The sequence below is a fragment of the Manis javanica genome, chromosome 17 (assembly GCF_040802235.1).
Source record: "Manis javanica isolate MJ-LG chromosome 17, MJ_LKY, whole genome shotgun sequence".
NCBI lineage: Eukaryota > Metazoa > Chordata > Mammalia > Pholidota > Manidae > Manis > Manis javanica.
The window spans coordinates 61,588,848-61,616,335 of record NC_133172.1 but is presented as its reverse complement, the minus strand read 5'-3'; the positions used below and the strand labels follow the sequence as shown (position 1 = coordinate 61,616,335).

General features: G+C 58.2%; 1 protein-coding gene across 1 annotated transcript; it reads left to right on the top strand.

Moving 5' to 3' along the window:
- Positions 1-84: 84 nt before the first annotated feature.
- On the top strand, positions 85-26,585 carry C17H16orf74 (chromosome 17 C16orf74 homolog). The gene is made up of 4 exons (XM_036993780.2): positions 85-298; positions 8,497-8,542; positions 24,444-24,581; positions 26,086-26,585. Exons 2-4 carry the CDS (start codon positions 8,515-8,517, stop codon positions 26,142-26,144), a joined length of 225 nt encoding a protein of 74 aa, XP_036849675.1. The 5' UTR covers positions 85-298; positions 8,497-8,514; the 3' UTR covers positions 26,145-26,585.
- Positions 26,586-27,488: the final 903 nt, after the last annotated feature.

Sequence of the window (27,488 nt, the reverse complement as noted above, 5' to 3'; positions counted from 1 at the left end):
GGCCCGCCCCGCCCCTGCGCCCGGCCGGAGCAATCGGGCGCCCGGGGGCGGGGCGGGGCTGCTGGCGGCCCCGCCCCCGAGGGGCCGGGGAGGGGGCGCGGGAGGCGTGCGCGCGGCGGCGGCGCCCCGGAGCGCCGGTCCGGGCGGAGCGGGCCCCGCGCACGGCCCGGCCTGGGCCATGACCCCCGCTGCTCTCTCTTGCAGGCTCGTCGCCGCGGCCCCCGGAGCCCGGCAGCCGCCGCCACCCGCGCCCGGGCGGGCCCCGCGCGCGGCTCCGCAGTGAGCCCTCCAGGAAGCGGTGAGTGCCCCGCGCCCTGCGCGCCCGGCGCTGCCCGCCGGCCCCTTCCCGAGGACGCCGCGCCGGTCCGCGCCCGGCAGGCCCCCGCGGAGGGACGGGCGCGCCGGGGAGGGCCCCCACGGGCCCGGGTGTCCCCCAACTCCTCGCGGACTTTTCTGCGGAGACGCGGGTTCGGAAAGTTGGGCCCCCTCTGGCCGTGTTGCAACTTACACGGGGCGGGCGGGGGTGTGGCCCCCCACTCTCCACCTGACGCCCCGCGCTGTCACGAGTTCCCCGGGAACGGACCCGACCGCTGTTCCTGAGGCTGGAAGAGAGCCCGGCCTGGGTGGGGGCAGGAGGCCTCGGGAGGAACCATTTCCCTTCTATCGAGTATTTCAAAATATATTATTTATGAACCGCCTCACTTAGGGGCCCCCTACACTCCCAGGGCATCAAAGCAGGTTTCCAACCGCAAAGGGCGGCCGGTGTGGAGGCAGCGCGGCTTCTCCAGCTGGCTGAGCCCAGCGGAACTGGGGGGAGGCGCTCACTGAAAATGGGGACCCGCAGCTGGGCTCAGCCGCGCAGGGACTTCCCTCAGACTGGCCCTGGTTGTTAGGCCGGTGGAGAGGAAGCCTGTGCAGCCTTTGGGAGGGAACACCCCACCCTGCAGATGAGACAGACGCTCAGAGACGCACCCTGGACGGGCAGTCTCTGGTGTTCCCTGCCCAGCCCCCAGGAGCACTTGGGGAGCCCCTGTCTCTGGCTGGGTCACCCCTCGCTGATGTCCAGGCCACACCCATCTTGGGTTCTGTGTCCCCACCCCTGGGTGCTGGATCCTCTGGCTGGGAGGGAGGCAGTGTATTTATGGAAAGACTTAATCCGTCTGCCTGCCCCAAGGAGGCTGAAGGCTCCGCCATCTAATCTCCTCTCCCTGGAAGTCCTCTTGCTGGTGGGGTACAGATTGGTGGGCTCTGAGCCCTAGCATAGGTCACCTCTGGAAACTTGAAGCTTGCCTCCAGTGGGCACGGAAGGGGGGTGGCGGTATTTAATGTTTATCCAGCACTTGTCGTGTGCCAGGCCCTGCGCTAAGGGATGGTCCTTGTCACCTGTGTTTTTGGTTTTCGTTCTGACCAAATATTATCCCCGTTTTGCGGATGAGGACACAGAGGCTTGTGAACGTAAAGTGGCTGACTTACAGGTGGGTAAATGGCAAGGCCAGGCCTCGAACCCGAAAGTCCTCATGGTGAAGTGCTCTTGAATATGGTGTAGGCCAGGCCTCTGGGACCACCGGAGCATCTCCCTTCATTAAAATATTATTCAAGTCTAATATATCCACAGCAGTATGTACACATCAAAAGTGTATACCCAGACCGAGGAGGAGAACTTCACTCACGCCCTGGCCTGCCGCTCGCCTCGGAGCAGGGGTGGTGCTGTGTCCCCTGCAGACAGTGCCCGTCTAGCAGGGCTCTCCACCCAGGACAGTAAGCACAGTAGTTTTCTTTTTGCCCTGCAACCAGCAGGAGGTGAGCCGGCAGCACACGCTGTGGTCTGGCTGTTTGTGACTTCTGTCGTCAAGGCTCTGTAAAAACACTGACATGTTTTTGAAGTAACCCTGTGGTTAATTACCCATTAACCTGACTTTTAATAGTACACCCTTATTTTTAAATAAACATTTTTATTGATACATAAATTTGGAAAGGTACACAAAGCCCAGAGTGGCAAGTATTTTGATCAAAGTTCCCTGGCCAGTCAGTGGGAGCCCAAGGCTGGACCACATGTGGCCCAAGACCCTGTCCCATGATGGAAAAGCAGGCAGGGATTTTGGTGGGTGTCCTAACTGCCCCCCAATTCCTCTTTTGCTTCTTGTTGGTGAGCCAGGCAGCTGTCTGGGCTCCCCGAGAGGAGCTCAGAGCCGCCTGCAGGTCTGTGGGATAAAGCCAGGGAGATATTCATGTTTGCACTCCGTGTACCATGATGGGAAGCATGCTAACGCTTGTAGCATCTGTTCCCCTCATGGTCCCTTTGGCTAGAATTACAGGAATTCTAATCCTGTTGCAAAAAGAAAGTGCCTTTTCTAAAGCAGGAAGAAAACCAAGATGCGTTGTGTGCCTACGGGGAGCCTTGGCATCACGGGCCGGTTGGTACCTCCTTCCCTGTGTTTGCAACTAGCCTCCCCAGCTGGGAGTGGAGCCCGATTCCGGCTGCTCCGGTGGGCACGCCCACCCAGGCAAACCGTCACATTCCTCAGACATGATTCTTCACCCCTGCCCTCTCCTTGGTCCTCAAGTGAGGTCTTTGTTAAGGAGGTGAGGGCAGTACCACAGTGAGTCATGACCTCCACAGAGTTGTTCTGATTTCATGTGGGAGGTGGCTCTGCAGATACCAACATCAGACTGCCAGCCTAAGTGCCTTTCACTCACTCCCTTTCTGGGCCTCTGTGTCCTCATCTGGGAAACCCGGGAATTAGAACTAAGACGGCCTCTGCATAGGGTTGCCGAGTTTAGCAAATAAAAATACGGGATGCCCAGTTAAGTTCGATTTGCAGATAAATGCAGAATAATTTTATCATGACTATGTCCCACACAATAATTGGGCATCATGTATTTTATCTGGCAACCTTTTATGTACAGCCGCTTCCAGCTCTAGATTTGTGTAATTCACTCTCCGGGGAGGGTTTATCTCACATTCTCGTGCCCATCCTCCATGATTGACAGAAGTCATAACTGAGGAATCCGTAGACATTGAGCCAGCATTCTAAAAGCAGGGTCCCTCCAGTCAATGAGCAAGTCTGTGTCTCCAACAGGCGGTGCTAGATCTTAACTACTTTTGACTTTGTGCAAAGAAGGCATTCATTTACTTTTTGCATTATAAACCTGTAAGGATGGGATGGCAAGTTTTTGCTGCTGTGGGCTGGTAATTTGTGGCTCCTGTCTGCAGGGCTGCTGTAAAACAGTAACAGACACCCTGGCCAAGTGTGTCCTTTCCCCTGAAGATGCTCAGGGTTTTAGGTGTGTGGTGTGCAAAGCAGCTGATACCCATGTGTCCTGCCGCTGCTCGCTCAGAGGAGGGGTGTTTCCCTACAGGAGGAAGTAGGTTTTTATCATCACCCATCCCTGTCACAGGAGAAGATCCTGTCGTGGCCATTTGGCGGCAGGGAGGTTTTTATGCCTGTGCAAGAAAGAGCCTGTTCTACTTCAAGCTGTTGTGCAAATAATGAACAATCTGATATTTCAAAGGGAACATAAACAGAGCCCGATTCAATATGAAAGGGAGGTTTTCACACTCCTGCAGATGTGAGAGAGAACACTTATACCTGAACTAGCAGTTCTCAGGGGCCCACTGGCCCTCGGCCATCTTGCCAAGCTAAGAGGACCCCTCCCATTAAATCTTTATTTTCTAATTGCAAAAAGGAGTATCTTTGTTTGTAACTAACTCAAACAGGAAAGAGCTGCGATGTAGAATGTTACAGCTCTGGTGAGGTGGCCTGGGACTATGGGTCGGCCTCTCAGAGCGTCAGCTTCCTGCCCTGCACCCCTTGAAGCCCCATTCCCTCATCTGTAAAATGGGATGGCAGTAGCGTTGAGCTCTTAGCATATTGTCAGGGTCCAGTGGAGTCACCTTTACAATGAACTCTGCCCTGGACTTGGCCTCTTAAAAGCATTAGCTTGATGTCCCGATGCTGACCATGCAGTGGGAGGTGTACCTAGCCCCCTCCCCCGCTGGGCTCTGTGTCCCCTCCATGCAGACAGGTGTTCACCTTTGGACTCGTCCTTTCCAAGCACCTCTCCCCATTTACAGGGGATCCTCTCCCATAAAAGCATCTGTGTCTCTGCAGGGCCTGGCCCTCCACCTGGCAGCCCAGCCGCCCAGGAAATCTCCCTGTAACAGGTCCCACCTCAGGATGTAGGGGTGCCCTGGTCATCTGATGCAGTGCCTCCTGGGGTACCCAGTAACGATACCATAATGGGGCCAGTGCTGATGGCAGCAATGGCTGCCCCAGGCCCTGTACCAGAGGCTGATGGCAGGATGCCCATTTACAGATGTGGACACGGTGCCTGGGGACAGAGCTTCAGCATCTCAGACCCAGAGGGAATGCCAGGCCTAAGGCCACACAGCTCCCCCAGACTGCCAGCTCTCCCTCATGCCTCTCAGTGGCTCCTGGGCCTACTGCCTGTGTCCTGTCCTTGTAGGGACGTAGGTCACTGTGACAAGAGGGACAGCAGTGAGCACTGAGATAAGAACAGTTTATGAAAACTCCATTTGGGGATTTTATAACCTGGATAGAATCATTACACAGAGCCACGGCCCCTCGATGCGGTGTTTGGCTGGCCCTGGTATAGTGTCCTGTTCCCCAGTGTCCCCTACATCCAGGCCGGTGCCCTTAGCTTGGCAAGATGGCAGAGTGGCCGGTTCCCCACTCTCTCTGTTCTGTTCTTTTTCTCTCCTGCCTTCTCTGCCTGAGTGTTTTGAGATGGGTATTTTTAAAGTTACAAGACAGTTCTGGGGACAAACTCTGTTAATCCAGGGCGGCTATTGCGGGAGGCAGTGCACCTTCCTGGGCAGGACTGAGCCGAGGTCTCTGGAGCACACACACCTCCAGCCACATCTAAGAGGCTTCCAGGAAAATGGGATCTGCAGCACACAGCCAGCGGCTGCAGGGGCCTGGCGTAGGGTGCAGAGGCTGTGTAACTCCTGTGGAATCACTCTTTCCTTTGTTGAGTTCTCGGGGGATGGCTTCAAGCTTACGGAAAGCTTACAGGAACACGACGTGCTCCTGCATTGCCTTCTCCAGACATGAACACCGAGTTGCATTTTCCTCCTCCGTCTCTACATACACACGTGCTATGATTTTCCAGCTGAACCATTTGGGAGTTGAGTTGCAGCAATGATGGCCCTGGACCCCAATCACTTCAGTGTGTCTCCCAAGAACAGGGCCCATTCTTATAAAACAGGACGGCGATCAAAATGAGAACATGAGCATTGGCCCCGTACCGTCACCTAAGAGACACCTGTCTTTCTTTTGACTGTTTCATTATCTTTCAGACAGACACAGAAGTATGTAATGGACATATGCCTGCCCTGTGTACCACGCCACTGTTGTTTTTCTGAATTATTTTACAGCCAAGTCCAGACAGGGCTTCACCTGTAAGCACTTCAGCATAAATGATCATTTAAGCCCTGGGATGGGATGTATGTAGAACCTATTGAGTGGGCTGTGACCAACACTTAACAAAGACAGAGGAGAAGAGACTGCCTATAACAGCAGTGTGCGCTGTGTAGGGCGTGTCTGTGCAAGGTTGGGTGTTGTGTTTCTTGGGTGTTGTGGTGGCCACTGCAAGTCCTGGGGTTTATTGGTTGATGGTCTGACCTCAGGGCTGCAGACCTCTATCAGGAGATACATCCTGGGGGGTGGGGAGGGGGTACTGGGGAGAGACACAGAGGCAAGGTAAGAGAGACACCACCACCACCCACCCTGTAGCTCTGTGGTTGAAAGAGTCTTAGCTCTAGAGTGCTGGATTCAAATCCTGACCCTGTCACTTGCTACCCATTTGACCTTGTGCAAGTTTGCTAACCTCTCTGTGCCTCAGTTTCCCCATTTGCACAAGGGGGATTCCCCATTTGCACAAGGGGGATAGGAATGGTGCCAGTCTCAACCAGGCTGTTTCAAGCATTAACTGACCATGAATCTCTGTTGAGGGGCTCCCATGGGTGCTGGGCACCCAGTGAACACTCAGGAAAGGACCCCATTATTCCTACAGGCCTGGTCTGGGGCGCTCTTCCCCCCATCCCAGCCCCTCCTCTTCCCCTGTCTCCTCATCCTGCTCATTAGAATCCCTCAGGGAGCTTTTAAAACTCCTAAAGCCAGGCCATGCCCCGGCCAGGCACCTGGGGCCGTGGGTGAGGGTGACTGGGTGCTGGTGTGTTTGGAGCATCCCCTGGCCTCCCTGGGCGCCACTGCTGGGCCTGCAGCCCATGGGGCCTGAGACCTGCGCCCCTGGCAAACCCGGGCAGCGCCGGTGCAGCTGGGCCGGGAGCAGAGCCCACCGCCCATCCCCAGTCAGTCACGGCCGCCCTTCCATGGTGCGCCGTAGGCTCCCAACAGGTGGTCCTCGCGCTGTTTGCCGAAGCTGCGGAGGGCCGCAGCCCATTTTAAAGAGGAGGAAAGTCAGTGTAGGACGGCCAGGGAGCCCGCCTGCGGTCACGGGGGTCTGCGGTCACGGTCACGGGCTGGGTCAGGTCAGAGAAGCGCCCCCTCGGCGCCTGCCTCCCCCTCCTCCCCGGCCCAGCCGCAGCCCATCTCCCAGGGCCGCCCCCACTCCGCCTCCTACCCAGCCCGGATAAAACGAGGCCTCCTCCGGCTCTCCTCCGACAGGCCCCTCCGGGGGTCCCTCATCTCCACAGCCTGCGCATCTCCCGGGCTTCCGGCGGCCACTCCCGCCACATCTCGTTGCCCCACCGGCCTTCCTGGCCCAGAGCAGAGCTTCTCTGACCCTCACAAGTACACGAATCCCGGGGGCCTTGTTCAAACAGGGATGCTGGCTCAGTATGTCTGGGAGGCCTGAGACGCTGCATTGCTGACAAGCTGCCAGCGGCGGAGGCCGGGAGGGGGGTGCCCAGGCTGCTGGTCCACCAGCACGGCCCACGTAGCCAGGGCCTAGGGGACCCTGGCGTTTCCTAGCTGGCCGAGGGCTATGCAGCCTTCTAGAAGGCCAAATTGCTCCTCGGTGCCCTCACAGTGACCTCTGAACTCCCCAAACAAGCTCAGAGCTTCCCAGGATCAGGTCCTCTTTGACCCCTCCCCTTCCCACCCCTTCCCCGCCTTCTACCCTCCGCCCTCTGTTCTTCCCATGGCCACACCCTTCTGGCCCTCTGGACCTTCGCACATTCTGTTCTAACAACCCGGGAGGCTGTTCCCTGCCTGGCTGACTCCTGCCTGTCTTCAGGGACACAGTCCCTGGGCCTGGGAGGCCTCCCAGGTTGGAACAGGAGCCCGGCATCATCTGCTTCCCCTGGCCCCATGCCTCACCTCCAGCAGTCTGAACAACCTCGATTCAGGTGTGCCCATTTAACCTGTGTTGGGTCCTTTGAGGCCAGATGCCAGGATAGGAGATGTATTACGGAGATGGGAAATGAATTAGAGGCTGGGAGGTCCGACCCCAAGGAATGAGGGAGGCTGGGGGAGCGTCCAAGGACGGCTTGGCAAAGCCAGAGCTGCCCATCAGGGGTGCCCGCGTCTCCCGGCATCAGGCTGGCCTTGGAGCCCGGCCTCCCTGCAGGACAAAGAGACAGATGGAGCTGACTGCACCGGACTGGGGCCCTGGCTTGGTCCCATGTTTGTGTGGGAGACCTGAGGGGTGTTTCTCATGGCTACCGTCTGCCCCTCCTGGGACACAGGCAGCTCAGAATGGAGGGATGAGCTCCTGCTGTCAAACTCTCAGAGACACGAGGCCCCTTGGAAGTAGAAACAAAGAGCCTCCCCTTCCCAGGAAGGGCCCCTGTGGGGTGGCCCCAGGTGGGGGTCAGAGTGGCCCCAGGTTGGAATTCCAGTACCAATCTCCTAGTAAGCTGGGTGGCCTCGGGCTGGTGACACCACCTTTCTGAGCCTTGATTTCCTCATCTGAGAAATGGGGACAGCAGTAGCAGCCTGTGGGGTCGTTGCAGGGGACTGAATGCCCTCGGCACACAGGTGCTGGAGCACAGTCAGCCGCTGCCTCTATTTTATTCATCAATGACTCAGGAAGTGAAAGACGCATCACGTTGTCGGGACACTGGTTGGGACGCTTATCGTGCCCATGCCTTAGTCTGCTAGCTCTCCAGGGACTCTGTCTACACTGTGAAAGAGAGGCACGTCACAACGAAGGTGTGCCCTTCTTGGTGGGCTGAAGGCCCGAAGCCAGCCACCGTCTGCAGCCCCTAAAAGGAAAGGCCAGGTGGTGCTGGTTCCGCACCGCCAGCTGGGCTGTGCCCTCGCCTCCAGCTTCGCTGCTGCGGCCGCCGCACTCGACCTCCGGTGTATTTAGCTTTGAGGCGCCTGAAAGTTTTTCCACCAGCACAGACTCCTCTTTGAGCAAATGCAGCCCAGATGTAGTCAGCAGGCGCCGTGACCTCGCGGCCGTGGTTTCTTTCCCCGCTACTTCCTGTTGTGCACCCGTCAAGCCCAGGGGTGGGGGCCTGGCCACACGTGGCCAATACCTAACAAGCCTCTCCTCTCTCCGCAGGCGGGCAGAGGCGCCGACATGGGGCTTAAGCTGTCCTGCCTGAAAGGTAAGGGGAGTGGCTTCTCCAGCTGGCCCTTAATGGTGGGGAGACGGGGGCATGGGGGGAGGGAAGGATGGGCAGGAGAGATAGGGGTGGGCCCTGAGACCCCAGGGCTGTTGTCCCTGTGGGAGGGCACCACTTAAGGCAGCAGATGTACAGGTAGGTGCCCTATAAATGCTCTGACCCTGAGCCCTCCTCCAGGCCATGCCCTCCCTGGCAGTTGAGTGGCATTGGCATGTCATAGCACCCCTTGGGCCTCGGTTTCCCCCTCTGGAGGTTAATCCCAAAAGCCCTTGATGGAGGTGCCAGGCACACACGCGGCGTTTGCTCTCTACCCCACAGGCCTGTTATCACTGAGACAGGCGGCCTGGCTGCCGGGAGCTGGCGGAGGAGGGCTGGGACAGTGAACAGGTCAGGGAGAAAGTTCCAGGACACAGACTCACTGAGGGGTGTGGTAGGTGCTGGCAGAGGCCACCCAGACTTCTGTGCTCTAGACCTTTCTGGCCAGTACCTGGATGACCCCGGGGAACCTCAGGCCAGCACGGAGGCCTCTCCTCTCCCCTGCAGCCCATTTTTCAGTGACAAATGCTCCTCACCCCATGTCACCCCAGCCTGAAATCTGGGAGCCCCCTGAGGGCCCCGCCACTGTGTGCAGCATGCCCACCAGCCCTGACTCACCCCTGGACGTCTCGGGCCTGCTCTCGGCCACAGGAAGTCAGGAGGCACGGGGAGCTGGAACCGGAGTGAAGGGGCTGCAGGGATGCCTGAGCCCGCTTGACCAGGGGGTGGGTGGGGCATCCTGCCGGCAGCTCCCCTGGGACTGGACGTGGCAGGGGAGTAGGGAGAGGGGGCACTCACGGAGAAAATCAGGGTGTCATTTGCAAAGTGGGGATGGGATGCTGCAGACGCAGAAGCAGCCCCTGTGCCCCCAGGGCCGGCGCCTTGGAGGCTGCGGCTGCACCTAGCAGGAGCGTGAGGAGGGCTTTGTGGGGCGAGCACCTGTCAGGGATGGAGTCCAGAGAGGAGCCCCGGGAGCTCAGGACTTGGCTACAGGCCTCCCCAGCACGCAGCGCTGAGCAGGCGTTCAGGACGAGCTTTTTGCTTTGGTTTTTAATTGTGGTAAAATATGTATAAGAGAATTTGCCATCTTAACCATGGAAGCACAGTTCAGTGTCACTAAATCCATTCTCATGGTCGTGAACCGTCCCCACCACGCATCTCCAAGACATTTCCATCTTCCCAAACTGACACTCTGTCCCCAAAAAACACCAGCTGCCCTTCCCCCTCCCTAGCCCCTGCCGACCACCTTCTACTCTCCGCTCTGAATTTGCCCTCTCTGGGCCCCTCCTGCGAGCAGGGTCACACAGTATCGGTCCTTTGGGGTCCGGCCGACTCCCCTGAGCCTCACGTCCTCCGGGTGCACCCCTGGTGTATGTTGCGCGTGTTGGAAATGCCGCTTCTGAGGCTGACTTGCTCAGTCAGTGTGTGCATGGACCGCCTCTGGTTCACCCACGTGCCCCTCTGCATTCACGGGGCTGCCTCTGCTTTTGGCTGTCATGTCAGGACATCTATCCCAAGTAACCAAGCCCTGGGGGACCTCTGCAGCCACTTGTCCCCAGCCAGGAGCTGGGGGGACTCAGGGGCTGCTGGTCTCAGGCTCCATGGGCAGCACCCCCAGCCCCCCAGGACTAGAAGCCTGGGCAGCAGACTGAAGGCTCCTGGGGCTGGGAGCTTTTAAAGGGCTGCCTTTCCGGCTGGCCCCAGAGTCCTGGGCCACGTGCAGGAGCCCCAGCAGCGCCTGGCCAGGTTGGCTCGGTCATCTTTCATCGCTGGCCCTCTGGGGCCAGCCCGCCGTAGCCCCACCCAGGCCCGGTCTCTGGAGTTGGAGTCCAGCTAGGCTTGGGCATATATGGGACTCTGGGGATGGAATGGAGCAGAGCACAGAACCCCTGTTTCTGGGCTTAGCCAAGACCCCCTGGCCCGCCACCCCAGATGCCCAGCCCTCTTCCTCTGCAAAACCTTATTTTAACCCTTCACATGAGGAATATGCCTCGTACGAGGAGCCCTCGGGGCGCTGGGTGCCCCGCAGCCCCTGTAACTGCTCACAGCTGCCCACATGGCCTTCTCTCCCCTTGCCACCCACAGGTGTGGTTTTACGTGGTCATCGGCCGTGAGCCGTGCAGTGCTGGGCACTGTTCTTGACCGCTGATTTCCAGTTTGGGCCTGAGTGGTGTGTTCTCCAGGCAGGACCATTGTCACAGTCCTTTAGTGCCTCCGTGAGGTTCTGCCGAGAGCTGGTCTTTGGGTTCTTTCCAACTTGCTGCTCTTGTAGATAAATGCCCTTTTGAACATCTTTGTTTTCTGATGTTTAAAAGTATTGCTTGGAATAAATTGCAGATATCAGTTTGACCTGGTCAAATCATATTGGTGGCTTGGTCTGGGCAAGGCCCTGTCCTGTGCATTTAGTGGAACAACTCACCCATCTCCATGACCCCCTCCTCTTCCCACCATGGAATCCCCAATTTCCAGGTGAGGAAGCAAGGCACGGAGAGGTAGTGCAGTTTGCCCAAGGCCACACAGCTAGGACGCGGGTGGGATTTGAACCCAGGCAGGCTTCAACCACCACTGGGAAGCCCTCGTTAGACGAAAACATTTCAATTTGACATATGAAGTAGCCACTATAGCCAGAAACTTTAACCACATGATCTCATGAAATCCTCACATTAACCCTGTAACTCAGTCACAGTTTCCTGGGGCAGCCTTAACAAATTACCCCAAACTGGTGGCTTAAAACAACAGAAATGTATTCGCCCACAGCCTGGAGGTTAGAAGTTCTAAATCAAGGTGTGGGCAGGGCACACTCCCTCTGAGGACTGGAGGGGAGGGTCCTTCCTGCCCCTTCCAGCTCCTGGGGGCCCCGGCGTCCCTTGGCTTGTGGCCGCCTCCCTCCATCTCTGCCTCCATCCTGACATGGCCTCGCCCTGGGTCTCTCTGTGTCCCTTCTCTTATAAAGACACCAGGCTTTGGACTTGGAACCAGCCTTAAATCCAGGATGATCTCATCACAAGATCCTTAACTGTATCTGCAAAGATTTATTTCCAAAGACGGTCCCATTCTGAGGTTCTGGGTGGACATTGAATTTTGGGGGGCTCTATTCAACCCTTTGCAAGGCACTTCTGCATGTGGGGCCCTCTGAGCCCTCCTGCATGTGGGGCAGGGAAGGCTTCTCCTTCCTGGTAAGAGAGACGCAGCCTGAGGTGGGATCACCAGTGACATTGGAGGGAGGAAAACAGCCGTGCCGAGGTCCTTTTGTTTCTGGTTCCAGAAGAGCGGGTGCACCAGGGGCTTGAGTGGGGTTCTTCGCTCAAGGGCAGTAGCAGCTGTGAGGTGTAGGGACATCCCACTGTCACAGAGGGCTGGTGCATGCCAGGGCCACCCTCACGACAGCTGGACATCACAGGTGTCTTGACGGACAGGGAGACTGAGGCACAGGGAAGCTCTCACTGGCTCAAGGTCACACGGCTGATGGGGTTGGGGGGGTGGGATGAGTGGTTTCCCTGGCTCCTGAGTGAACAGAAAGCAGCCCGGCAGGCAAGGTGCAGGCTCTGTCCTGGCTTGGCGGCTTGTTCATTTGTCTTTATGGCTACTTTTACAACAGTTTTAGATTTACAGAAAATCGAGAAGATGGCACAGAGTTCCGCCTACCCCAGCCCATTTCACCCACAGCTACCACCTCACATCGGGGTAGAATGTTCATCACACCAATGAACGGGTCCAGCTTCACTGTGACAAAACCCGCGCTTCCTTCAGGCATCCTCCGTCTCTCCCTCCCCCTGCTTCTGTGCCCCCCCATCCCGCCTCACCCTCAGGTGTCCCATCTCCTTCAGCTCCTCTGGGCTCTGATGGCTGCTTGCAAGTTTCCATCTCTGTGCCTTTGACCTCTCTGAGCGGGGCTGGTCAGCAGTGTGGTGGGATGCCTACTGCTGGGATTTGGCCCACGCGGGTGGGTTTTAGTCTTTTTGCTGAGTGTGGCGAGGGTGACAGTGGGGCAGAGGAGGGCGCAGGTGCAGCCTCCCCAGGCCGCCCTGGCTGCCCAGCCCCTTCCCCGGGGGCTCAGCGCCCCTTTTCCCCTCCACCTGTAACCTAGGCACAGGGCTGTTGGGACCTGGCAGTTAAGCGGCCCATTTCTGATGGGTGTTTGGAGGCCTGAGACTGGCTGCAGATCACACCAAATAGGAGAATCCCACCATATTGCCCCTTCTCGTGTGGACACTTGGTCCCAGCTGTCTGGCCACTGCAGTCAGAGCTGGTCACGAGGTTGGTGATTGCACCAACATTGATTGCATCCCTACTGTGCGCCAGCCCAGGGCCAGGGCTTCAAAGATGAGCAGGGCAGCTGCGGTCCTTCGCACTGTGGAGCCAGGAGAGTAAGGAGGTGAAGATGCTGGGTGGTCACTGGAGTCCTGACTGCTACATGCCAGGATGGAGACCAGCCTGACTGGCCCACCCGGGCAGCGATGGTGTCACTCCTGAAAGGGCTGGCCTGGGGAGGAGTGGGGAAAGGGGTTGTGGTGTTCCAGGCAGCGGGAGCAGCGGGGGCAAAGGCCGGGTGGCAGGAAGGAGCCTGGTGTGCAGTGGAAGGACTGAGAGAGCAGCAGGTGGGCAAGGGGGAGCTACAGCGCTGGGCGGCCGGCAGGGCCTTGCGGGTTCACACCGGCGGGGAGCGGGAGCCCCGTGGAAGAGAAGGGATGAAGGGCATTCCGTTGGCTGACGTGCTTTGAGCAGTTTTCAGAACGAGCCCGGGGCTTTGCACCTTTTCAGGGAAGGTCCAATGGTGGGATTCACCCCGAGGTAGCGGCTGGCCAAGATCAGTGTCTTAGTTCCTGAGCTTTAGTGATTCCATCATACATGGGCAGCAGCTTCCTGCCTGTGGGTTCCAGCAGAGCCGCTGCCAGCAGGCAGGGGTCTTTGTCCACTCTGCCCACCCCTGCGCCGGGGAAGGGAGCCCAACACACAGCAGGGGCTCCCTTCCTGCAGGGCACAGCCCAGCCCAGAGCTGGATTCCAGTGTAACTTCATTTGTATGGCAAACAGTTATTGAGCATCTGCTATGTGCCAGGCCCCAGGGGCATAGCCCCAGTGAACAGCACAGAGCCCCTGCCCCCACGTAGGAGAGACAGAAATGAATGTGTGAACACGCCACCCAGATTGGTAGATGTTGTGGTGAGATCAGGGAAGGAATTAAGGTGGGGCAGGAGTCAGGGTAAAAGCCAGCCACATGGGTGTAGGGAACAGTGTTCCAAGCAGAGGGAATAGCAGATGCAGAGGCCCTGAGAGAGGAGCAGGCTTGGTAAGCTGATGAGCAGTGCATGAGAGGCAGGAATTCGGGACAGAGGGTAAGTGGGAGGAACCGAGGTCACTAGGACAGGACAGGCCACATGGGAGCTGAGGTGCGTTGTCAATAATTTCGTTTAAAAGTAATAGGAAACACTGGAATCATTCCACACCAGGGGTCTGAACCTCCCCTGCACGCCAGGGTCATGGGGGAGGCTTTCCAGCAGGGGCAACCCTGGCCCACTCCTCAGAGGGCTGGGACGGGATCGGTACGTGTGGGTCCTGGGCACCAGTGTGTGTTTCTGAAGCTTCCCAGCTGATCCCCCTGTGCCGCCCAGGTGACAACCAGTGTCCACGTCTGGCATCCTTGCTTTTCAGATGGGTGGAGACTGACCGCCCAGGGTGACAAGGGCGAGTTAGCCTGGCTGGGAATCGGGCCGGGGGCAGGGGCACGGGGGCTGGGAGCTCCCAGCCTGCTCAGAGGGGAGGGTGGGTGATCAGAGCTTGCTAAACCCTGAAGCAGATGGTGCTTGGCTCGGCCCTGACCTGTCTCCAGGGGAGAGCCAGTGGCCCTCCCGGCCCCCAGCAGGGCTTAGCCCTGGGTGTTCACCCTGACCCCAGCGCCTGCTGTCCTCAGGGAGGGTGGAGGGAGGGCCCGGAGGGCCACGGCGAGTCACCGAGTCATTTGCAGGTATATGCATAGAATATTCTGGAAGGAGACCAGGAAATAGTAACAAAGGCTCCCGCAGCCCCCCAGGAGCCCTTTGGGCTTCCCCCCAAGGGCGACACTGCCCTGGCTCCTAACAGCCCAGGTCAGCCCCTGCCTCTGTTTTTAGCTGTGTGGGGCCTCTTATGTGTGTCCATGCACAAAATGTCTTTGGGCCCCTCCTCTGAGGTCACTCAGGGCTCAGTCCTCTGGGTCACTGGGCGGCCAGGGCAGCCCTGCGGAGCCCCATGCATTCCAAGCAGAGCAAGGTCCTGACCCTCCCCAAGCCGCAGTTTCTGTGAAGTGAGGGCTGGTTTGCCCTCCCAGTGTGAACATGGGGACTAAATGGGATACTCTGGGAGAGAGCTGGTGCCACGTACTGTCTGTCACCTCACATGTCATCCGTTACCAAACAGAACCTTACAGCCCCCAGGGCGCAGCCTCTGGTAGGACAGGGCATGTGCTGTGGGGTCGATCTGGCCGTCGGCTGTGTGACTGGGGGCAAGCAAGCCATGCTACCTTGCTTCGCCCCCGTTTCCCCCACTGTCAGAGTCTCAACATCACTGCCCCTGTCTCTTCTCTCCCCTGAGGCCAGCAGCTCCCTGGGTAAAGGGCCCGGACCCCCTCTTGCCCGGGGCAGAGCAGTGAGCTCGCTGTGAAGGGAGGTCAAGGTCACACAGGCATCAAAGGTGTGCAGGTCAGCAGCTCCTCGGGGTTCCTGCGCCCAGAGGCGCCAGACTCTAGGACGCACGGCCACCACCAGAGCCTGGCCTGTGCAGAGCTGACCAGGGAGTACGGGGAAGGCGGCAGCCGGTGACTCGGGGCTTCCCGGGGAGCCGGGTCTCCCGGGAGGGCTTGCTGGCCAGGCTGCTTGGCTCCTGACTGCCACCTGGGCCTTGGAGCTGCTCTGCCCTCTGGCTGCCCACCCGCGGCCTGTCTGCGGCCTCAACCACCAACAGCTGGGAGAACACCTCCTTGTCCTCAAGGCCCAGGCTGCCCCAGGAGGCCCCCAGCTTGCTCAGGGAAGCACCGCTCACCTCCTTCCTCTGGAACCAACCAGGACCTGCTGGCCTGATTGTCCCTGAACAGCAGCGGCAGCCGTCCTAATGCTGTGGCCCCACAAAGGCCTGCGATTGGCCAGGTGACCCCAGACACTGCCACTTATCCCTCGTCCCTATGAGGGCCCTGCGGAGTCTGGAGCATTATCTTGGTTGTAAGTTCGAATCTTTATTCTATCAAGGGTGCGACTGCACTTAGGCCCCCTTTATTCCCGCTCCTTCACAGTGAGGAAACAGAGGCTCTGAGAGGGTGAGATGCTTGCTCAGCCCACACAGCTGGCAGAGGGCAGACAGGGGCGCTGTCCCCCTGGCTTGGGCCAGACTGCAGCCCTTCCCGTCGCTGCTGACATGGAGGTATGCGGCGGGGCCACACGCACGGGCACAGAGCAGCTCCTGGGCACCTGCTCTGATGCCAGCCGTTGCCGGGATCAGGAACAACTCTGACCACAGTTCTCAGCTGCTGGGGGGTTGCCACCACCTCCTCCTGCCCCCGCCCTCTGACTAGGTAGAGTTGTCAGATTTAGGAGAAAAAACATTAAACAGGATGCCCCAGAATTTCAGATAAACAAGGAATAATTGTCTAGTGTATGTATGTCCCAAGTTTTCCATGAGACAGACTTACACTAAAATTTTTTCTGAATTTTTTCTGGCAACCCCACCCCCAGGGGACAGTGTCTGGAGACACTTTTTACTGTTATTGGGACCATGGCAGCTAGAGGCCAGGATGGCGCTCAGTGCCCAGGCCAGCCCCACAGAGTGACCTGGCCCCAGCTGTCACCAGTGGAGGTTGGGCACTCTGGCATTTCACAGGGCCAGGTGGGCGCTGAAGGCCCTCACCCTCTGTGGCTGAGATCCCGAGGAGCCTCCCGGAGGGGCTGGTGCTAGGGGGTCTGGGACCATCTGCAGGAGCTGCAGAGGGGTGGCCAGCAGGGCCGCTCTGTCAGAGGCTGGAGATGGGCCGTGAACCCATTGCCCCACCTTGCTGAGCCAGCCTCTCCCCACCACCTCTGCCCAGGCTCTCAATCCTGCAGCTCGTCCCTGACGCAGGCTGGGGCTTTTTCCTTAATTAAAAAAGAGGTTTAAAACATCCAGTGCTGTCTCCACTGGCCCAGGCTGCCTCAAAAAGGTAAAACCACCCTTACAGCCCTGGCCTCATCCATAATAATGTGAGGCTTTCCCCTTAATTGGAATTTTTAAAAAGTGCATCTGGAACCCTGCAAGGCATTTTGTCCACTTGTTTTCTGAAAGACATACCCTAAAAAGACCTACCCTAAATCCAGATACCCGGTCATTTCCCAGGAATCAGTGCGGGTCCCAGCCTGCCCCAGTGCCCTGCGTTCCTGCCCCAGGGCCTTGGTACCTGCTGTGGCTGACCCCTGTCTCCTCCATCACCTGCAGCTCTCGGCTCTCAGGCTGACCCCCTCGCGAAGCTGTTTCTGACGCTCACTGCTCTCCCCTGTCATCTGCTCTTTACTCCTCCTACCACAGAGCCAGGGTCTGGGAGGTGTTTGCTTCCTGGCCCCAGGGAGGGGAGGGTCCTTGTCAGATCCCACATGACCCTGAGCAAGGTCCCTGACTTCTCTGTGCCTCAGTGTACCCTTCTGGCCTTGGGAGGACCAAATGACGAGGGTCTGACTCAGGCCCCTGCCCCCCGGGAGCGCCATCCTCACAGCTTAGCATCATGAGCACCTCTAAACGGCAGCTTGGCTCGCTGGGACCCTCCCACGTTCTCTTCCACCTAACTGAAATCTCTGGGGTCCCAGTTCTGCTACTGGGGCCCTGGATCGGGAGATGGGGGAAGGCACAGCATGGGGAGGGGACAGGGAAACAGCTGTTGAGACTATTTTGTTCTCCACTGTGTCCCCAGCACTGAGAATAATGCCTAGCACATAGTAGGTATGCAATAAACACCTGCTGACTGGACCTGACTGTGCCAGGGGGCATTATACCTGTACTGCAAGCCTCCCTCTGCAGGTGAGAAAGGCAGGCCGAGCGCGGTGCAGACACAGCCAGGAAGCAGACCTGAGTCAGAATTGGTTTGTCTTCACTGTTTCAGTCCAGTGAGGAAAACATGTCCCCGAGTATTAGGTTGGAGCCAGGAATATTTTGTTAGAGCCACCCCACAACATCGGTTGGCACCCCCTCCAGCTGCTTGACAGCAGGGATGGGACTAGGTCCCTGACCCGCATTCAGGTGGCTGTGAGTAATAGCAGCTGGGTGGCACCCAGTAGGTGCTCAATGTTGGCTGAGTCAGTGAATAGGTGCTAAGATTAGACTCTCATTCTGTTAAAACAGCGTGGGCTACATGGCCAACTCTGGTTTTCTCACCTGCAGAATGTACATAATGCTCACACTCGCCTTGGCTGAAGTGAGCCCTTCATGTGGTTCTTAATCTCCTCAGCACCCACCGGAGGTGGGGGTTTATTCTTCACCCCCATTTTGCAAGTGAGGAACTGAGGCCCAAAGAGGTGGAGCTGCCATCAGGTAGAATGAAGCCCAGGTGGATTGAGTCAGGTGTGCGTCTGGCTGCTGCTGCCCTGTGGGTGTATAGGGTCACTGTGCATGTGATAGCGTCTTGGGGGAGAGTGGCCAGGTCCCAGGGACGTGGTCCCAGTGAGGGGGCCTCAGAGCTGGCACCAGTGTGCCTGCCTGAGCGCCGTTTTTAAAAGAACCAGCAGAGGGTGTCCTTGAGCCACGATGCTCCAGCCCTGTGTTCACCATGGCCTCTGGGTGGCCGAGAAGGGGCAGGACAGGGGCGCTGAGAGCTGAGAGCTGGCACAGGGAATGGTGCCCTGTTCCCGGGGACCTGGGGCATCCTGAGCAGAGCATTGGCCTGGCTCAGAGCTTCTGAAGGAGGAGAAGTGGTGGCTGATACCAGGAGGTGGTGGTGCCCGGGCCTGGAGCCACCTGGCCTCTGGGTATCCCGGGCTCTTCACCTCCTTTCTTGCAAACCTCGCTTTTTCATTTGGAGAATAGCCATGGTACTAGTACCCAGTACCCACCCCCAGGGATGATTTCCAGTCGTGTGACTCATGGGCTGGCCCAGAGCCTGGCATGGGGGATGCTTAAGAAGGGGTGGCCTGTCTCAGAGGGAGGTGGTAACCGTCACCACCACCCTGCTAGGCTCCCCCAGGCTTCACCAGCTGGCTTGCCATCGGCCATGCTTGGCAACCACATGCCCAGGCATTTCATTCCTATGAGATTGGTGTGAGTCCATTTTACACTCATGGAAACTGAGGCTCAGAGAGTAAGGCTACATGTTCCCACAGAGGGTTACATCCCATCCTTAGCTCAGGGGTTCCCATCCTTGTCTGTCAGCCTCTCCTGGGAGCTTCTAAAAATGCTGGTGGCAGGTATAGAGCAGTGACACAGGCCCTCTAGGGGTGGGGCCCCGCACTGGTATTTCTGTTAACTTTCCAGGTAATTCCAACAGCCAAAATGGGCAGCAATGGCCTTGAGCCGGGAAAGGACAGACCAGGTTTCCGGGAAAGTCGCCTGCCCTCACAGTGCAGCGCAGGGAAGGCCAGCCGCAGGAGGCCAGGATTTCGGCAGTCCGGCCTGCTCTGTCTCCAGGGCCCAGGACAGCGGGTGCCCCGGGGCATGGGCCCAGGCAAGGCTGGGTGACAGCCACCCGCTGAGACAGCTTTCTGCACAAGCTCTCCGGGGCACCCTGACACCTGCCGGTGGCTCTGGGGCCCTGGGATCTGCTCCACGCCCCTTCCCTCCTCTGGAATCACAGCCAAGCCCTTCCCCTCAGGAAATGGGTTCTTAATGGCCCGAGGCCGGCACGTAATTAACAAATACCGATTCTGGCGTTAGCACAAATGAGCTCCTTGTCTGGGGCAGAGCTGACATTTGTTTTTAATCCCCCAAGTGGGCTTTATCCCCCGAATCCCCTGAGCGCTTTTCCCTCATGCTCAGCGACCTCGGCTACAAGGCTGGGCAGGCCCCCCTCCCCCAGTGTCCTCTCCTGCCCCTGCCCTCCCCCTCCTTCCTGCCCTCCTACCCCACCCCCTGCCTCCAGCATCTCTCCAGGGCCCACTGGTGACCTGATGCTTCCCGATCAAGGACCAGGCCTTTGTTACTCATCTCCCAGAACATGCTGAGATGCAGATGTGGGGCCCGTGGGGGGTCCGGCTTTTCCCTATTAGGTTTTATTTTGGAACTTTGGAAGATTTGCTGAGAAAGGGGCCTTGGGGCCCCAGCAGGGAGGCTTCCTTCTGTCACAGGTCACAATAATCAGAGCGTCCTTTCGTTGCTGGTGCTTGTGCGATGCTCCTTATGGACGATTACAAGGAAAGCTAACGGGTTGGGCATCGTCTAGGCCCCAGCACTCCGGGCAAGGACTTTACCCGAATTCGTTTCATCGCACCCACTGCCCTTCAGAGGCAGGTCCTGTCACTCCCCAGCAGCAGCCAGGTTCTGAGTTTTGGTTTGGGCCCTAGTGAGCCCCAGGCTTTTGAGGTTCTATTATTGCCTGTTAGGACATCAGGCGTGTCGCAGATCCAAAGTCCCCAGCTTCTGGATGTTACAGAGCAAAGATTGGCAAACCACAGCCCTAGGGCCAAACCTGGCCCACTGCCTATTGTTGTAAATAAAGTTTTATGGAAACGGTCGCACCCATTCATTCACCTGTTGTCTGTGGCCCCTTTCCTGCTACAGTGGCACAGCTGAACAGTGGCAAGAGAGACTGCGTAGCCCAGAGGAAAGGATATTTACCATCTGGCCCTTTTTGAAACTATTCCAGCCCCGTTTGTATAGAACTGTGGTCACGAGAAGCACCAGCCTTTGGAGGCACATTCGGGTTTGGGCTCAGAGCCTGGCCCGGCCACACACCTGCTGTTCAACTCTGGGCAAGTACTGTCTCTGGCCCTCTGTCTCCACATCTGTGGGGTGGGGCCGGTCACACTGCACACCTCATGGGGTAGCAGGGAAGCCCCAAGCTGCCTATTAGGTGCCCAGCCCCAGGTGTAGCCCCCAGGGAATGACCCCTAAGTGTCAGCTGTCAGAAGTAATAACAGGAGGGCCGCCTCCAAGTGGCTTCGTTTGTTTTACATTCTGGGGAACAAACAGCTTACTGCTCAAAGGGAGGCTTGAAAACCACTGCTTTAAATCAGGCTGGCAGCTGCCTAGGTGGGTGTCCCTGGGGGGGCTCGGAGCCCGGGGAGGAGACACGGCTTCTCCCCACGGAACCAGTCAGCCTGGGAGATTTGTGGGTCACAGGGAAGCGGATTGGGGTTGAGGGCAGGGAGGTGGCTAGACCTCGCCTGTGTGGGGCGGGGCACAGCGTGGGTCATTGTCCTGAGAGTGGTGTGAGGGAAGGGGGAGAGAATGAAGGGGGGAGCCCCCCGGGAGGGAAGGCAGCTGGGACCCAAACGGACTCACAGAAGGCGCGCGTAGTGTTATGATTCGTGTTGGAGAGGATACAGAGTCACATCAGCCAGGGGGAGCGCAGGAGAGCTGCAGACGCAGAAACCCCACATCCTCCCTGCGGAGTCGCAGACGCAGGACTAGGCTCAGACGTGTGACACACCCACGCAGAGTAGTGCCCACAAGGGACGATTATGTGGGCCCTGGTGCTCAGAGTCCATACTGGGTGTTCCGGGCTGAACTGTGTCAGCAAAATCCGGGCACTGACGTCCTCGCCCCTATTCGCCTAGAGGCTGACCTTCCTGGGCACAGACAGGGCCCTTGCGGATGTAAGCGGTCACACTGAGGCCGTACTGGAGTCAGGTGGTCTAAATCCAAAATGACTGGGGAGAGGCCCGGGACAGATGCTCGCCCAGCCCTGCCAACACCCTGGGCTCGGCTGGGGGTCTCCGTAACGGTGGGAGAGTAAAGCCCTGGTGCAGAGGCCCCCAGGCTGTGGTACCAGTGCAGTGGTGCTTGTTTCGAAGCTGTGATCGACAGCCCAGGTGGTGGCTCTCAGTCTCTGGTCCCCCGGGCATCACCCAAAGCCCACGTTGTTGGACTGTCCGGTGTGACCAGGGACCCCAGGCGAGGCTCTCCTGCCCGGCATGCCATCCCACGAGCCTGGAGGTCGCCAAGGGAGTAGCCAAGGGTGAACTCTTCACTACACAGGCCCAGGGAGATGTTTCTTGCCCCGGTCACACAGCTGGCAGGCTCTTGGCCCGATTTTAGTGCCAGTGTGCTCACCCCTGACCACACGGCCCAGATCAAGCTGCAGGCGGGCCAGGAGTTTGGCCTGATTGTATTGCGGTAGGTCATCTGATGTGTGCGTTTTGTGGATCCAAACAGACTGTCTTCGGCAGTCCAGGCACGAACTGCCCCTCAGAGGAATGTCCCTTAGGTGACCAAAGGTCGCCCTGCGGAGCCACTGGGGATTTTCCCCACAGCCAGGCATGGTGCACCTGCTGTCCCTTGCCCCAAGGGTCAGAGCAAGCTGGGTTGAGCATATCAATTATCTATTGCCATACAACAAGTCATTTAGTGGCTTAACTGTTCATTATAGTTGCTGTGGGTCAGGAATTCAAAGATGACTTAGCTGGGAAGTTCTGGCTCGGGTGTCATGTGGGGCGGCACCAGAGCTGTCGGCTGGGGCCGTGGTCTCATCCAAAGGCTTGGCTGGGCTGGAGGACCCACTCCCACACAGGTGTGGGCAGGAGGCCTTGGCTCCTCGCCGTGTGGCCTTCATCCCAGGCTGCTTGAACTTCCTCACAACAAGGCTTCCCGGAGAACCACAGAGCAAGGGGGAGTCACCATGTCTCCTCTGACCTCACCTTGGAATTCACGCACCGTCCCTTTCATCTTATTCTGTTCACTGGAATTCATTCTGAGTCCATCCCACACTGAAGGGGAGGGATTCCACCCCTGGACACACTTGAAACCAGCACCCTGACCCTCCAGGGGTCACTCAGAAGCGCTGTCCCAGGTGTGCAGGGCGGGCCTGGGGAGCAGTAGGGGTGAGAACGGCCTCGTCACTCAGCTCCTGCCGGCAGCCAGGCCTTGGATACTGGAGCTCCCATCTTCCCTGTCTGGGGCTGCTTGTGGAAAAACGAAGTGACAGGGCATAGACACAAGGCCTTTAACACCCAGTTCAGTGGTACCAGGCGTTTTTCATTAAAGTTTAAGGCAGTCCACTTGCTCTGTGCCAGGCACCATGCTGGCCTCCAGGGAGACACAGATAAGGGAGGCTGTGGCTGCCCTCCAGACGCTTACAGTAAAGGGAGACAGAAATAAGAACCAGCCATTTCATCACACTGTGATCCATACTGGAAGGCCGATGAATGAATGAGTGTGGATGGACAAAGGAGGGAGGGGTCAGATTGACTGGGACATCCTCCCTGAAGAGCCTGTTGTGCTGGGCTTCGGAGGGTAGGTAGGAGCTCATCACTGGGCAGAGGAGGAAAGCATTCCAGGCAGGGGAACAGCGTGTGCAAAGGCACCAGGAGGCTGGGGAGCCCAGGGCGCTTGGGGAACTATGAACAATCTGGGCAAGTTTCAGGGCATGAAGCTCCAGTGAGTTTGGGCCAGACTGTGGAGGCTCGAAGCTGGCCTGAGGCCAACTTTAATTTATGACCAACATTTCCCAAAGTGTATTTCACGCTTCATGTTTTGTGGGTGTTAACAGGTGTTCCTCCAAGAAACAGTCGTAAGGGTTATTTACACTTAGAAGTCCTGGGGTTAAGCACAATTCAAGCAGCTACCACACTGTAGGACTTCTCAGGGCCTTTAACTCTGTAACTTGCATGGGAACCTCCCGAGAGGATAGGGTAGATGAGACTCGGTTAGCATTCAAATACATGGGATTCCCAAAGTCACGTGATCTTCAAACCCCCTTCCTGAGGTTGTCTCAGGTGGGCAGTGTTCCAAGGAACACACTCTGGGAAATGCTGCTTGTAGCTGCCTGTCAAGAGCTCGTGTGTGTTCTCAGCCAGGAGGTACCATGAGATCATGCCTTCTGGCCATGGCATGGAGGGCACACTGAAGTGGGATCGGCCAGTGGGCAGAGGCTAGCCAGGGGCCCGAGGAGGGAGAAGGAAGGGTGTCAGAGCGACTGGACCCCACCAGCTTGGTGGTCGTCGGAACTGGCCGGGGGTTTTCCCCGGGAGGGGGTATGAGGTGGGGGCTTGTGGCTGACATCTGGCTCCTGGCGGATGGTGATTCTGCTGGGGAGAAAGGCGGAAGGTGTGAGTGGAGCGGACGGTGACAGCCGGGCATCTGTAACCGGGCTGGACTCCCTGTACTTAATTCATGGGAGGCAGAGGACAAGGAATTCAACAACTTTGGAGAAACAGATTCCTTGAAAAGCACAACTTACCTAAATTGACACATGTTGAAGCAGAAAATCTGACTAGCTCCACGTCTATCAGAGACACCATGTGCATCGACAGAAGGCTTTGCACAAAGCTCATTCCAGGCCCAGGCGGCTTCCTCAGACACCAACTCCTTCAGAAAACAGCTTGTGGGAAAGGTAGCCTCGCACGGCCTCCAGCCCGCCGGGCCCGGCTCCAGTCCAAGCTGTGTTGCTGAGGTCCACTCAGAGCCTCGTTTTCAGTGCCCACCCTGTGTCAGACCCTGCTCTGGGCACTGAAGGTACGTTAGCGAACAAAGCAGGTAAAATTCACTGGCCTGGCCAGCTGTAAGCTGGGACGGGCCGTGAACTGTCGTGAGACCCAGTGTCCTCACCTGTGAGCTGGGGACAGCAGTCCCCTTTTCTGGGTGTCAGCAGGACTCCTCTGACTGCGTGGGGAGGGAGGCAGGCAGCCGGCGGTGGGCATGTCCCGGCGGCCACTCATGCTTGTCTCTCTGTCGTGTGTGTACGTGTGTCCCACGGCCTGCTCTCTCAGGCTTTAAAATGTGTGTCAGCAGCAGCGGCCGCGACGAGGCCCCCGTCCTGAGTGATAAGCACCTGGATGTCCCCAACATCATCATCACACCCCCAACCCCCACGGGCATGATGCTGCCGAGAGACTCCAGGCAGACAGGTGAGCCGCCTCGGTACTGCAGCCAGGAAGGCTGGGTCTGCGGGCCTGGCTGGGGGCAGCTCACGGGGTCCCCCTTCTCTGCTGTGTGTCTGAGCTCATGGCCCCAACTCCTCCGGGTTTATTAAAAATTTAAGCTCAGATCTGCACATGCTACTCCACGGGCCCTTCGCCATAGCACCAGTCTCAGCAAGATGTGGCATGTTCAGTAATTAGCTAGACAGCCCCTGCCGGCAGTCAGGGCGAGTGATGGATGGGGCTCGCAGGCCCGCCAAAGGAGCTGATGGATGCGCCTTCCCCTCCCCGCCCGCGGACAGGTGCTCCATCTTGCCGGTGGCCGCGCACTTCAGCTGGACGGCCAGGCTTGGAAACTCCCATGCCCAGGCTGGGGATGGTTCTGAGCCTTCCAAATGCAGCTTGCTGCAGGGAGGAGAGTGGGTTTGGAGTTGTGCCCAGAGAGGCTGTGCGAGGGAGAGGCCCAAACCAGTGCCCCCACCTGCCCTTCTCCAGGTACCATTGGAGCAGATGGGACACATTGTTCATTTATTCCTCCAACATTTACCGAGCCAGGCGCATGCTAGGTGCTGAGGTTGCTGCCGTGGGTACTGCTGCTACTGATAATGACCGTGACAGTGGCAGGTGCCCTTCCGCACTGAGTCCTCATGGTAGCTCAGGGTTAGGCAGTGTTCATCGCCCTCTCATAGACGGGTCGACTGGGGTTCACAGAGGTTGAGACACCCGCCATACAGTTGGCAGGTGGCAGGGTTGGGATTTGGGATTCCCACCCAGGCCGTGTGATCCGGAGCTTGGAAGACCGTAAATTCAGATCCCAGCTGTGTGATGAGCATGATGCCCCACCTCCCTGAGCCTCGGTTTCCCCATCTGTGAAATGGAGGTGATAACAGTACCTCCAGGAAGTCATGGAGGATTCGTGACAGGAAGGGTCTGCGTCTGATTCCACGCCCGCACATGGCTGCGTTGATGTTCTTGCCAGTGATGCTAAGGGCGGGAGGGAAGACCACCATGGGTAGCATGTCCCCCAGAGCTGCCATCTCCCAGTGACTATCAGACGCCTGGGGAGACAACCCGGACCCGAGGGACCCCCGTGGCTCTAAAAGCAGGTCTCCCCCACCTCAGGGGCTTGACTTCCCATCTGCAGGACCAGGGGAGAGGGGATGTTGACCTCCCTCCCACCTGGGCTTAAAGGCACTTTCCAGAAGAGGCTGAGCAAGGTCGGGGCCCAAGGGGTGACATCCTGGGGGCCTCAGCCAGAGACCCCGGGAGCTGGGCACTGGGCATGGGCAAAGGGTGCAGGATGGCCCTGTGTAACCCAATGTCGTTAGGGTCCCCTCTTGGCATCCTTACCACCACTGCCCACATGTGGGGGGCAGGGCTTGGGCTGTGGTACCAGGCAAGGAGCCCAGAGGTGCCAGCCTTGGAGCTCCCGGGGGAAGAAGGCCTGGATGTGAGGGTGTCCATCCCGAGGCTGACTCCCCCTCTGTCTTAGTCTGGCTGGATGAGACGGGATCGTGCCTGGAGGACGGGGAAACAGACCCCGAAGCCTGAGGAGGAAGCCCGGGTCAAGATCTGTCGGCACCGGTCCTGCTCTCGCGCCCCTCCCTCCACGTGTCCTGAGGGCAGGGCTGCTGGGACATGTGCTGAGCACACAGCGATTCCTGCACACGGCCAGGAGAGATGAGCACAGAGCCAGCCCCGCCAGCTTCCAGAACGGTTGTTCCCGGGCCCCACTGAGTGGACCAGACCTCTCACCTGCACGTTCCTGCTAGCCTCGGTGCCGGGGAGGGACTTCCTTCGGGATGTACACACACACACCCCAGCTCCCTGGGCCACGCAGACGGGCGCCCAGGAGGTCAACACACACAAGAACTTCCTGCAAAGGAGCAGCTCTGCTTTTTATAAGTTGTTTTACAGATATCAAAATAGTCCAAAAGTGGTTTATAATTTCTTTTTTGCATTGTAAATAAAGATCCTCTGTAACACACAGTGGGCCCCGTGTCTTGGGCTGGCGAGAGGAGGGCGAGCTCACCCAGGAACGGGGACGGGTTTCAGAGAATCCCTTGACACGGAGGACCTGGTTTGGCTGAGCGTGGCCAAGGACAGGACCTGAGTCACATGGACCTCGGAGTCCCAGCTCCAACCCTGCCGTCTGTGGGATCCTGGTGACAATACAGCTCTAGGGCGGGAGGCAACGGGTTTGGTTTGGCTTAAGAACATCTGCTTGTGTCCCTGTCTCCTTGTACACTGTCCTGATTGTGGCTTGTGTGGTTCTCTTGGTTTTCCGTGGCTCTTATCCAGGGCCGTGTGGCTTCTCCTGGTTTTCATCTGCCCACCGTCTTAGTTGGGGTCCCTCAGAAGCGAGTCTGAGCCGAGGCTTTGTGAGGGAAGACTTTACCTGGAAGGTAAGCCTGGCGTACAAGGGTGGAGGAGAGGGGAGTGCGGCTCGGGGCACCACCACCGCTCCCAGGCTCAAGAATTCACCAGAGGGACTCACAGAACTCAGAAAAGCCGTTGTTACCACAGCTACGGGTTGTTACCATGAAAGGATATGGATTAAAATGAGCCAAGGGAAGAGACAACAAGGGCAGGGTCCGGGAGAGAGCAGGCAGGGGTCCGGGAAAGTCACGCAGGCGGCGCTTCATCTCCCAGCAATGGCGGCGACTCATGCCTGGGGTTTGCCTGCCAGGGAGGCTCACCGGGCCTTGGGGTCCAGAGTTCTCACTGGGGACTGGTCATGTAGACATGGCTGACCACCTGCATGGTGACCTCAGTGTCCAGCCCCTCTGGAGGTTGGGCTGGAAGGTGTGACCCATAAAGGCCACTGTTAGGCTCTTCCATGTCACCCAAGGCCCCAGGTAAATGAAGATAGTGTTATCAGGCAGGACATTGAAG

Excerpts from the sequence above, each read along its gene's own strand:
- C17H16orf74 (XM_036993780.2), top strand. The coding sequence starts at position 8,515 with ATGGGGCTTAAGCTGTCCTGCCTGAAAG. Across the intron at positions 8,543-24,443 it reads TAAGCTGTCCTGCCTGAAAG|GCTTTAAAATGTGTGTCAGC; the intron begins GTAAGGGGAGTG and ends CTGCTCTCTCAG. Across the intron at positions 24,582-26,085 it reads GAGAGACTCCAGGCAGACAG|TCTGGCTGGATGAGACGGGA; the intron begins GTGAGCCGCCTC and ends CCTCTGTCTTAG.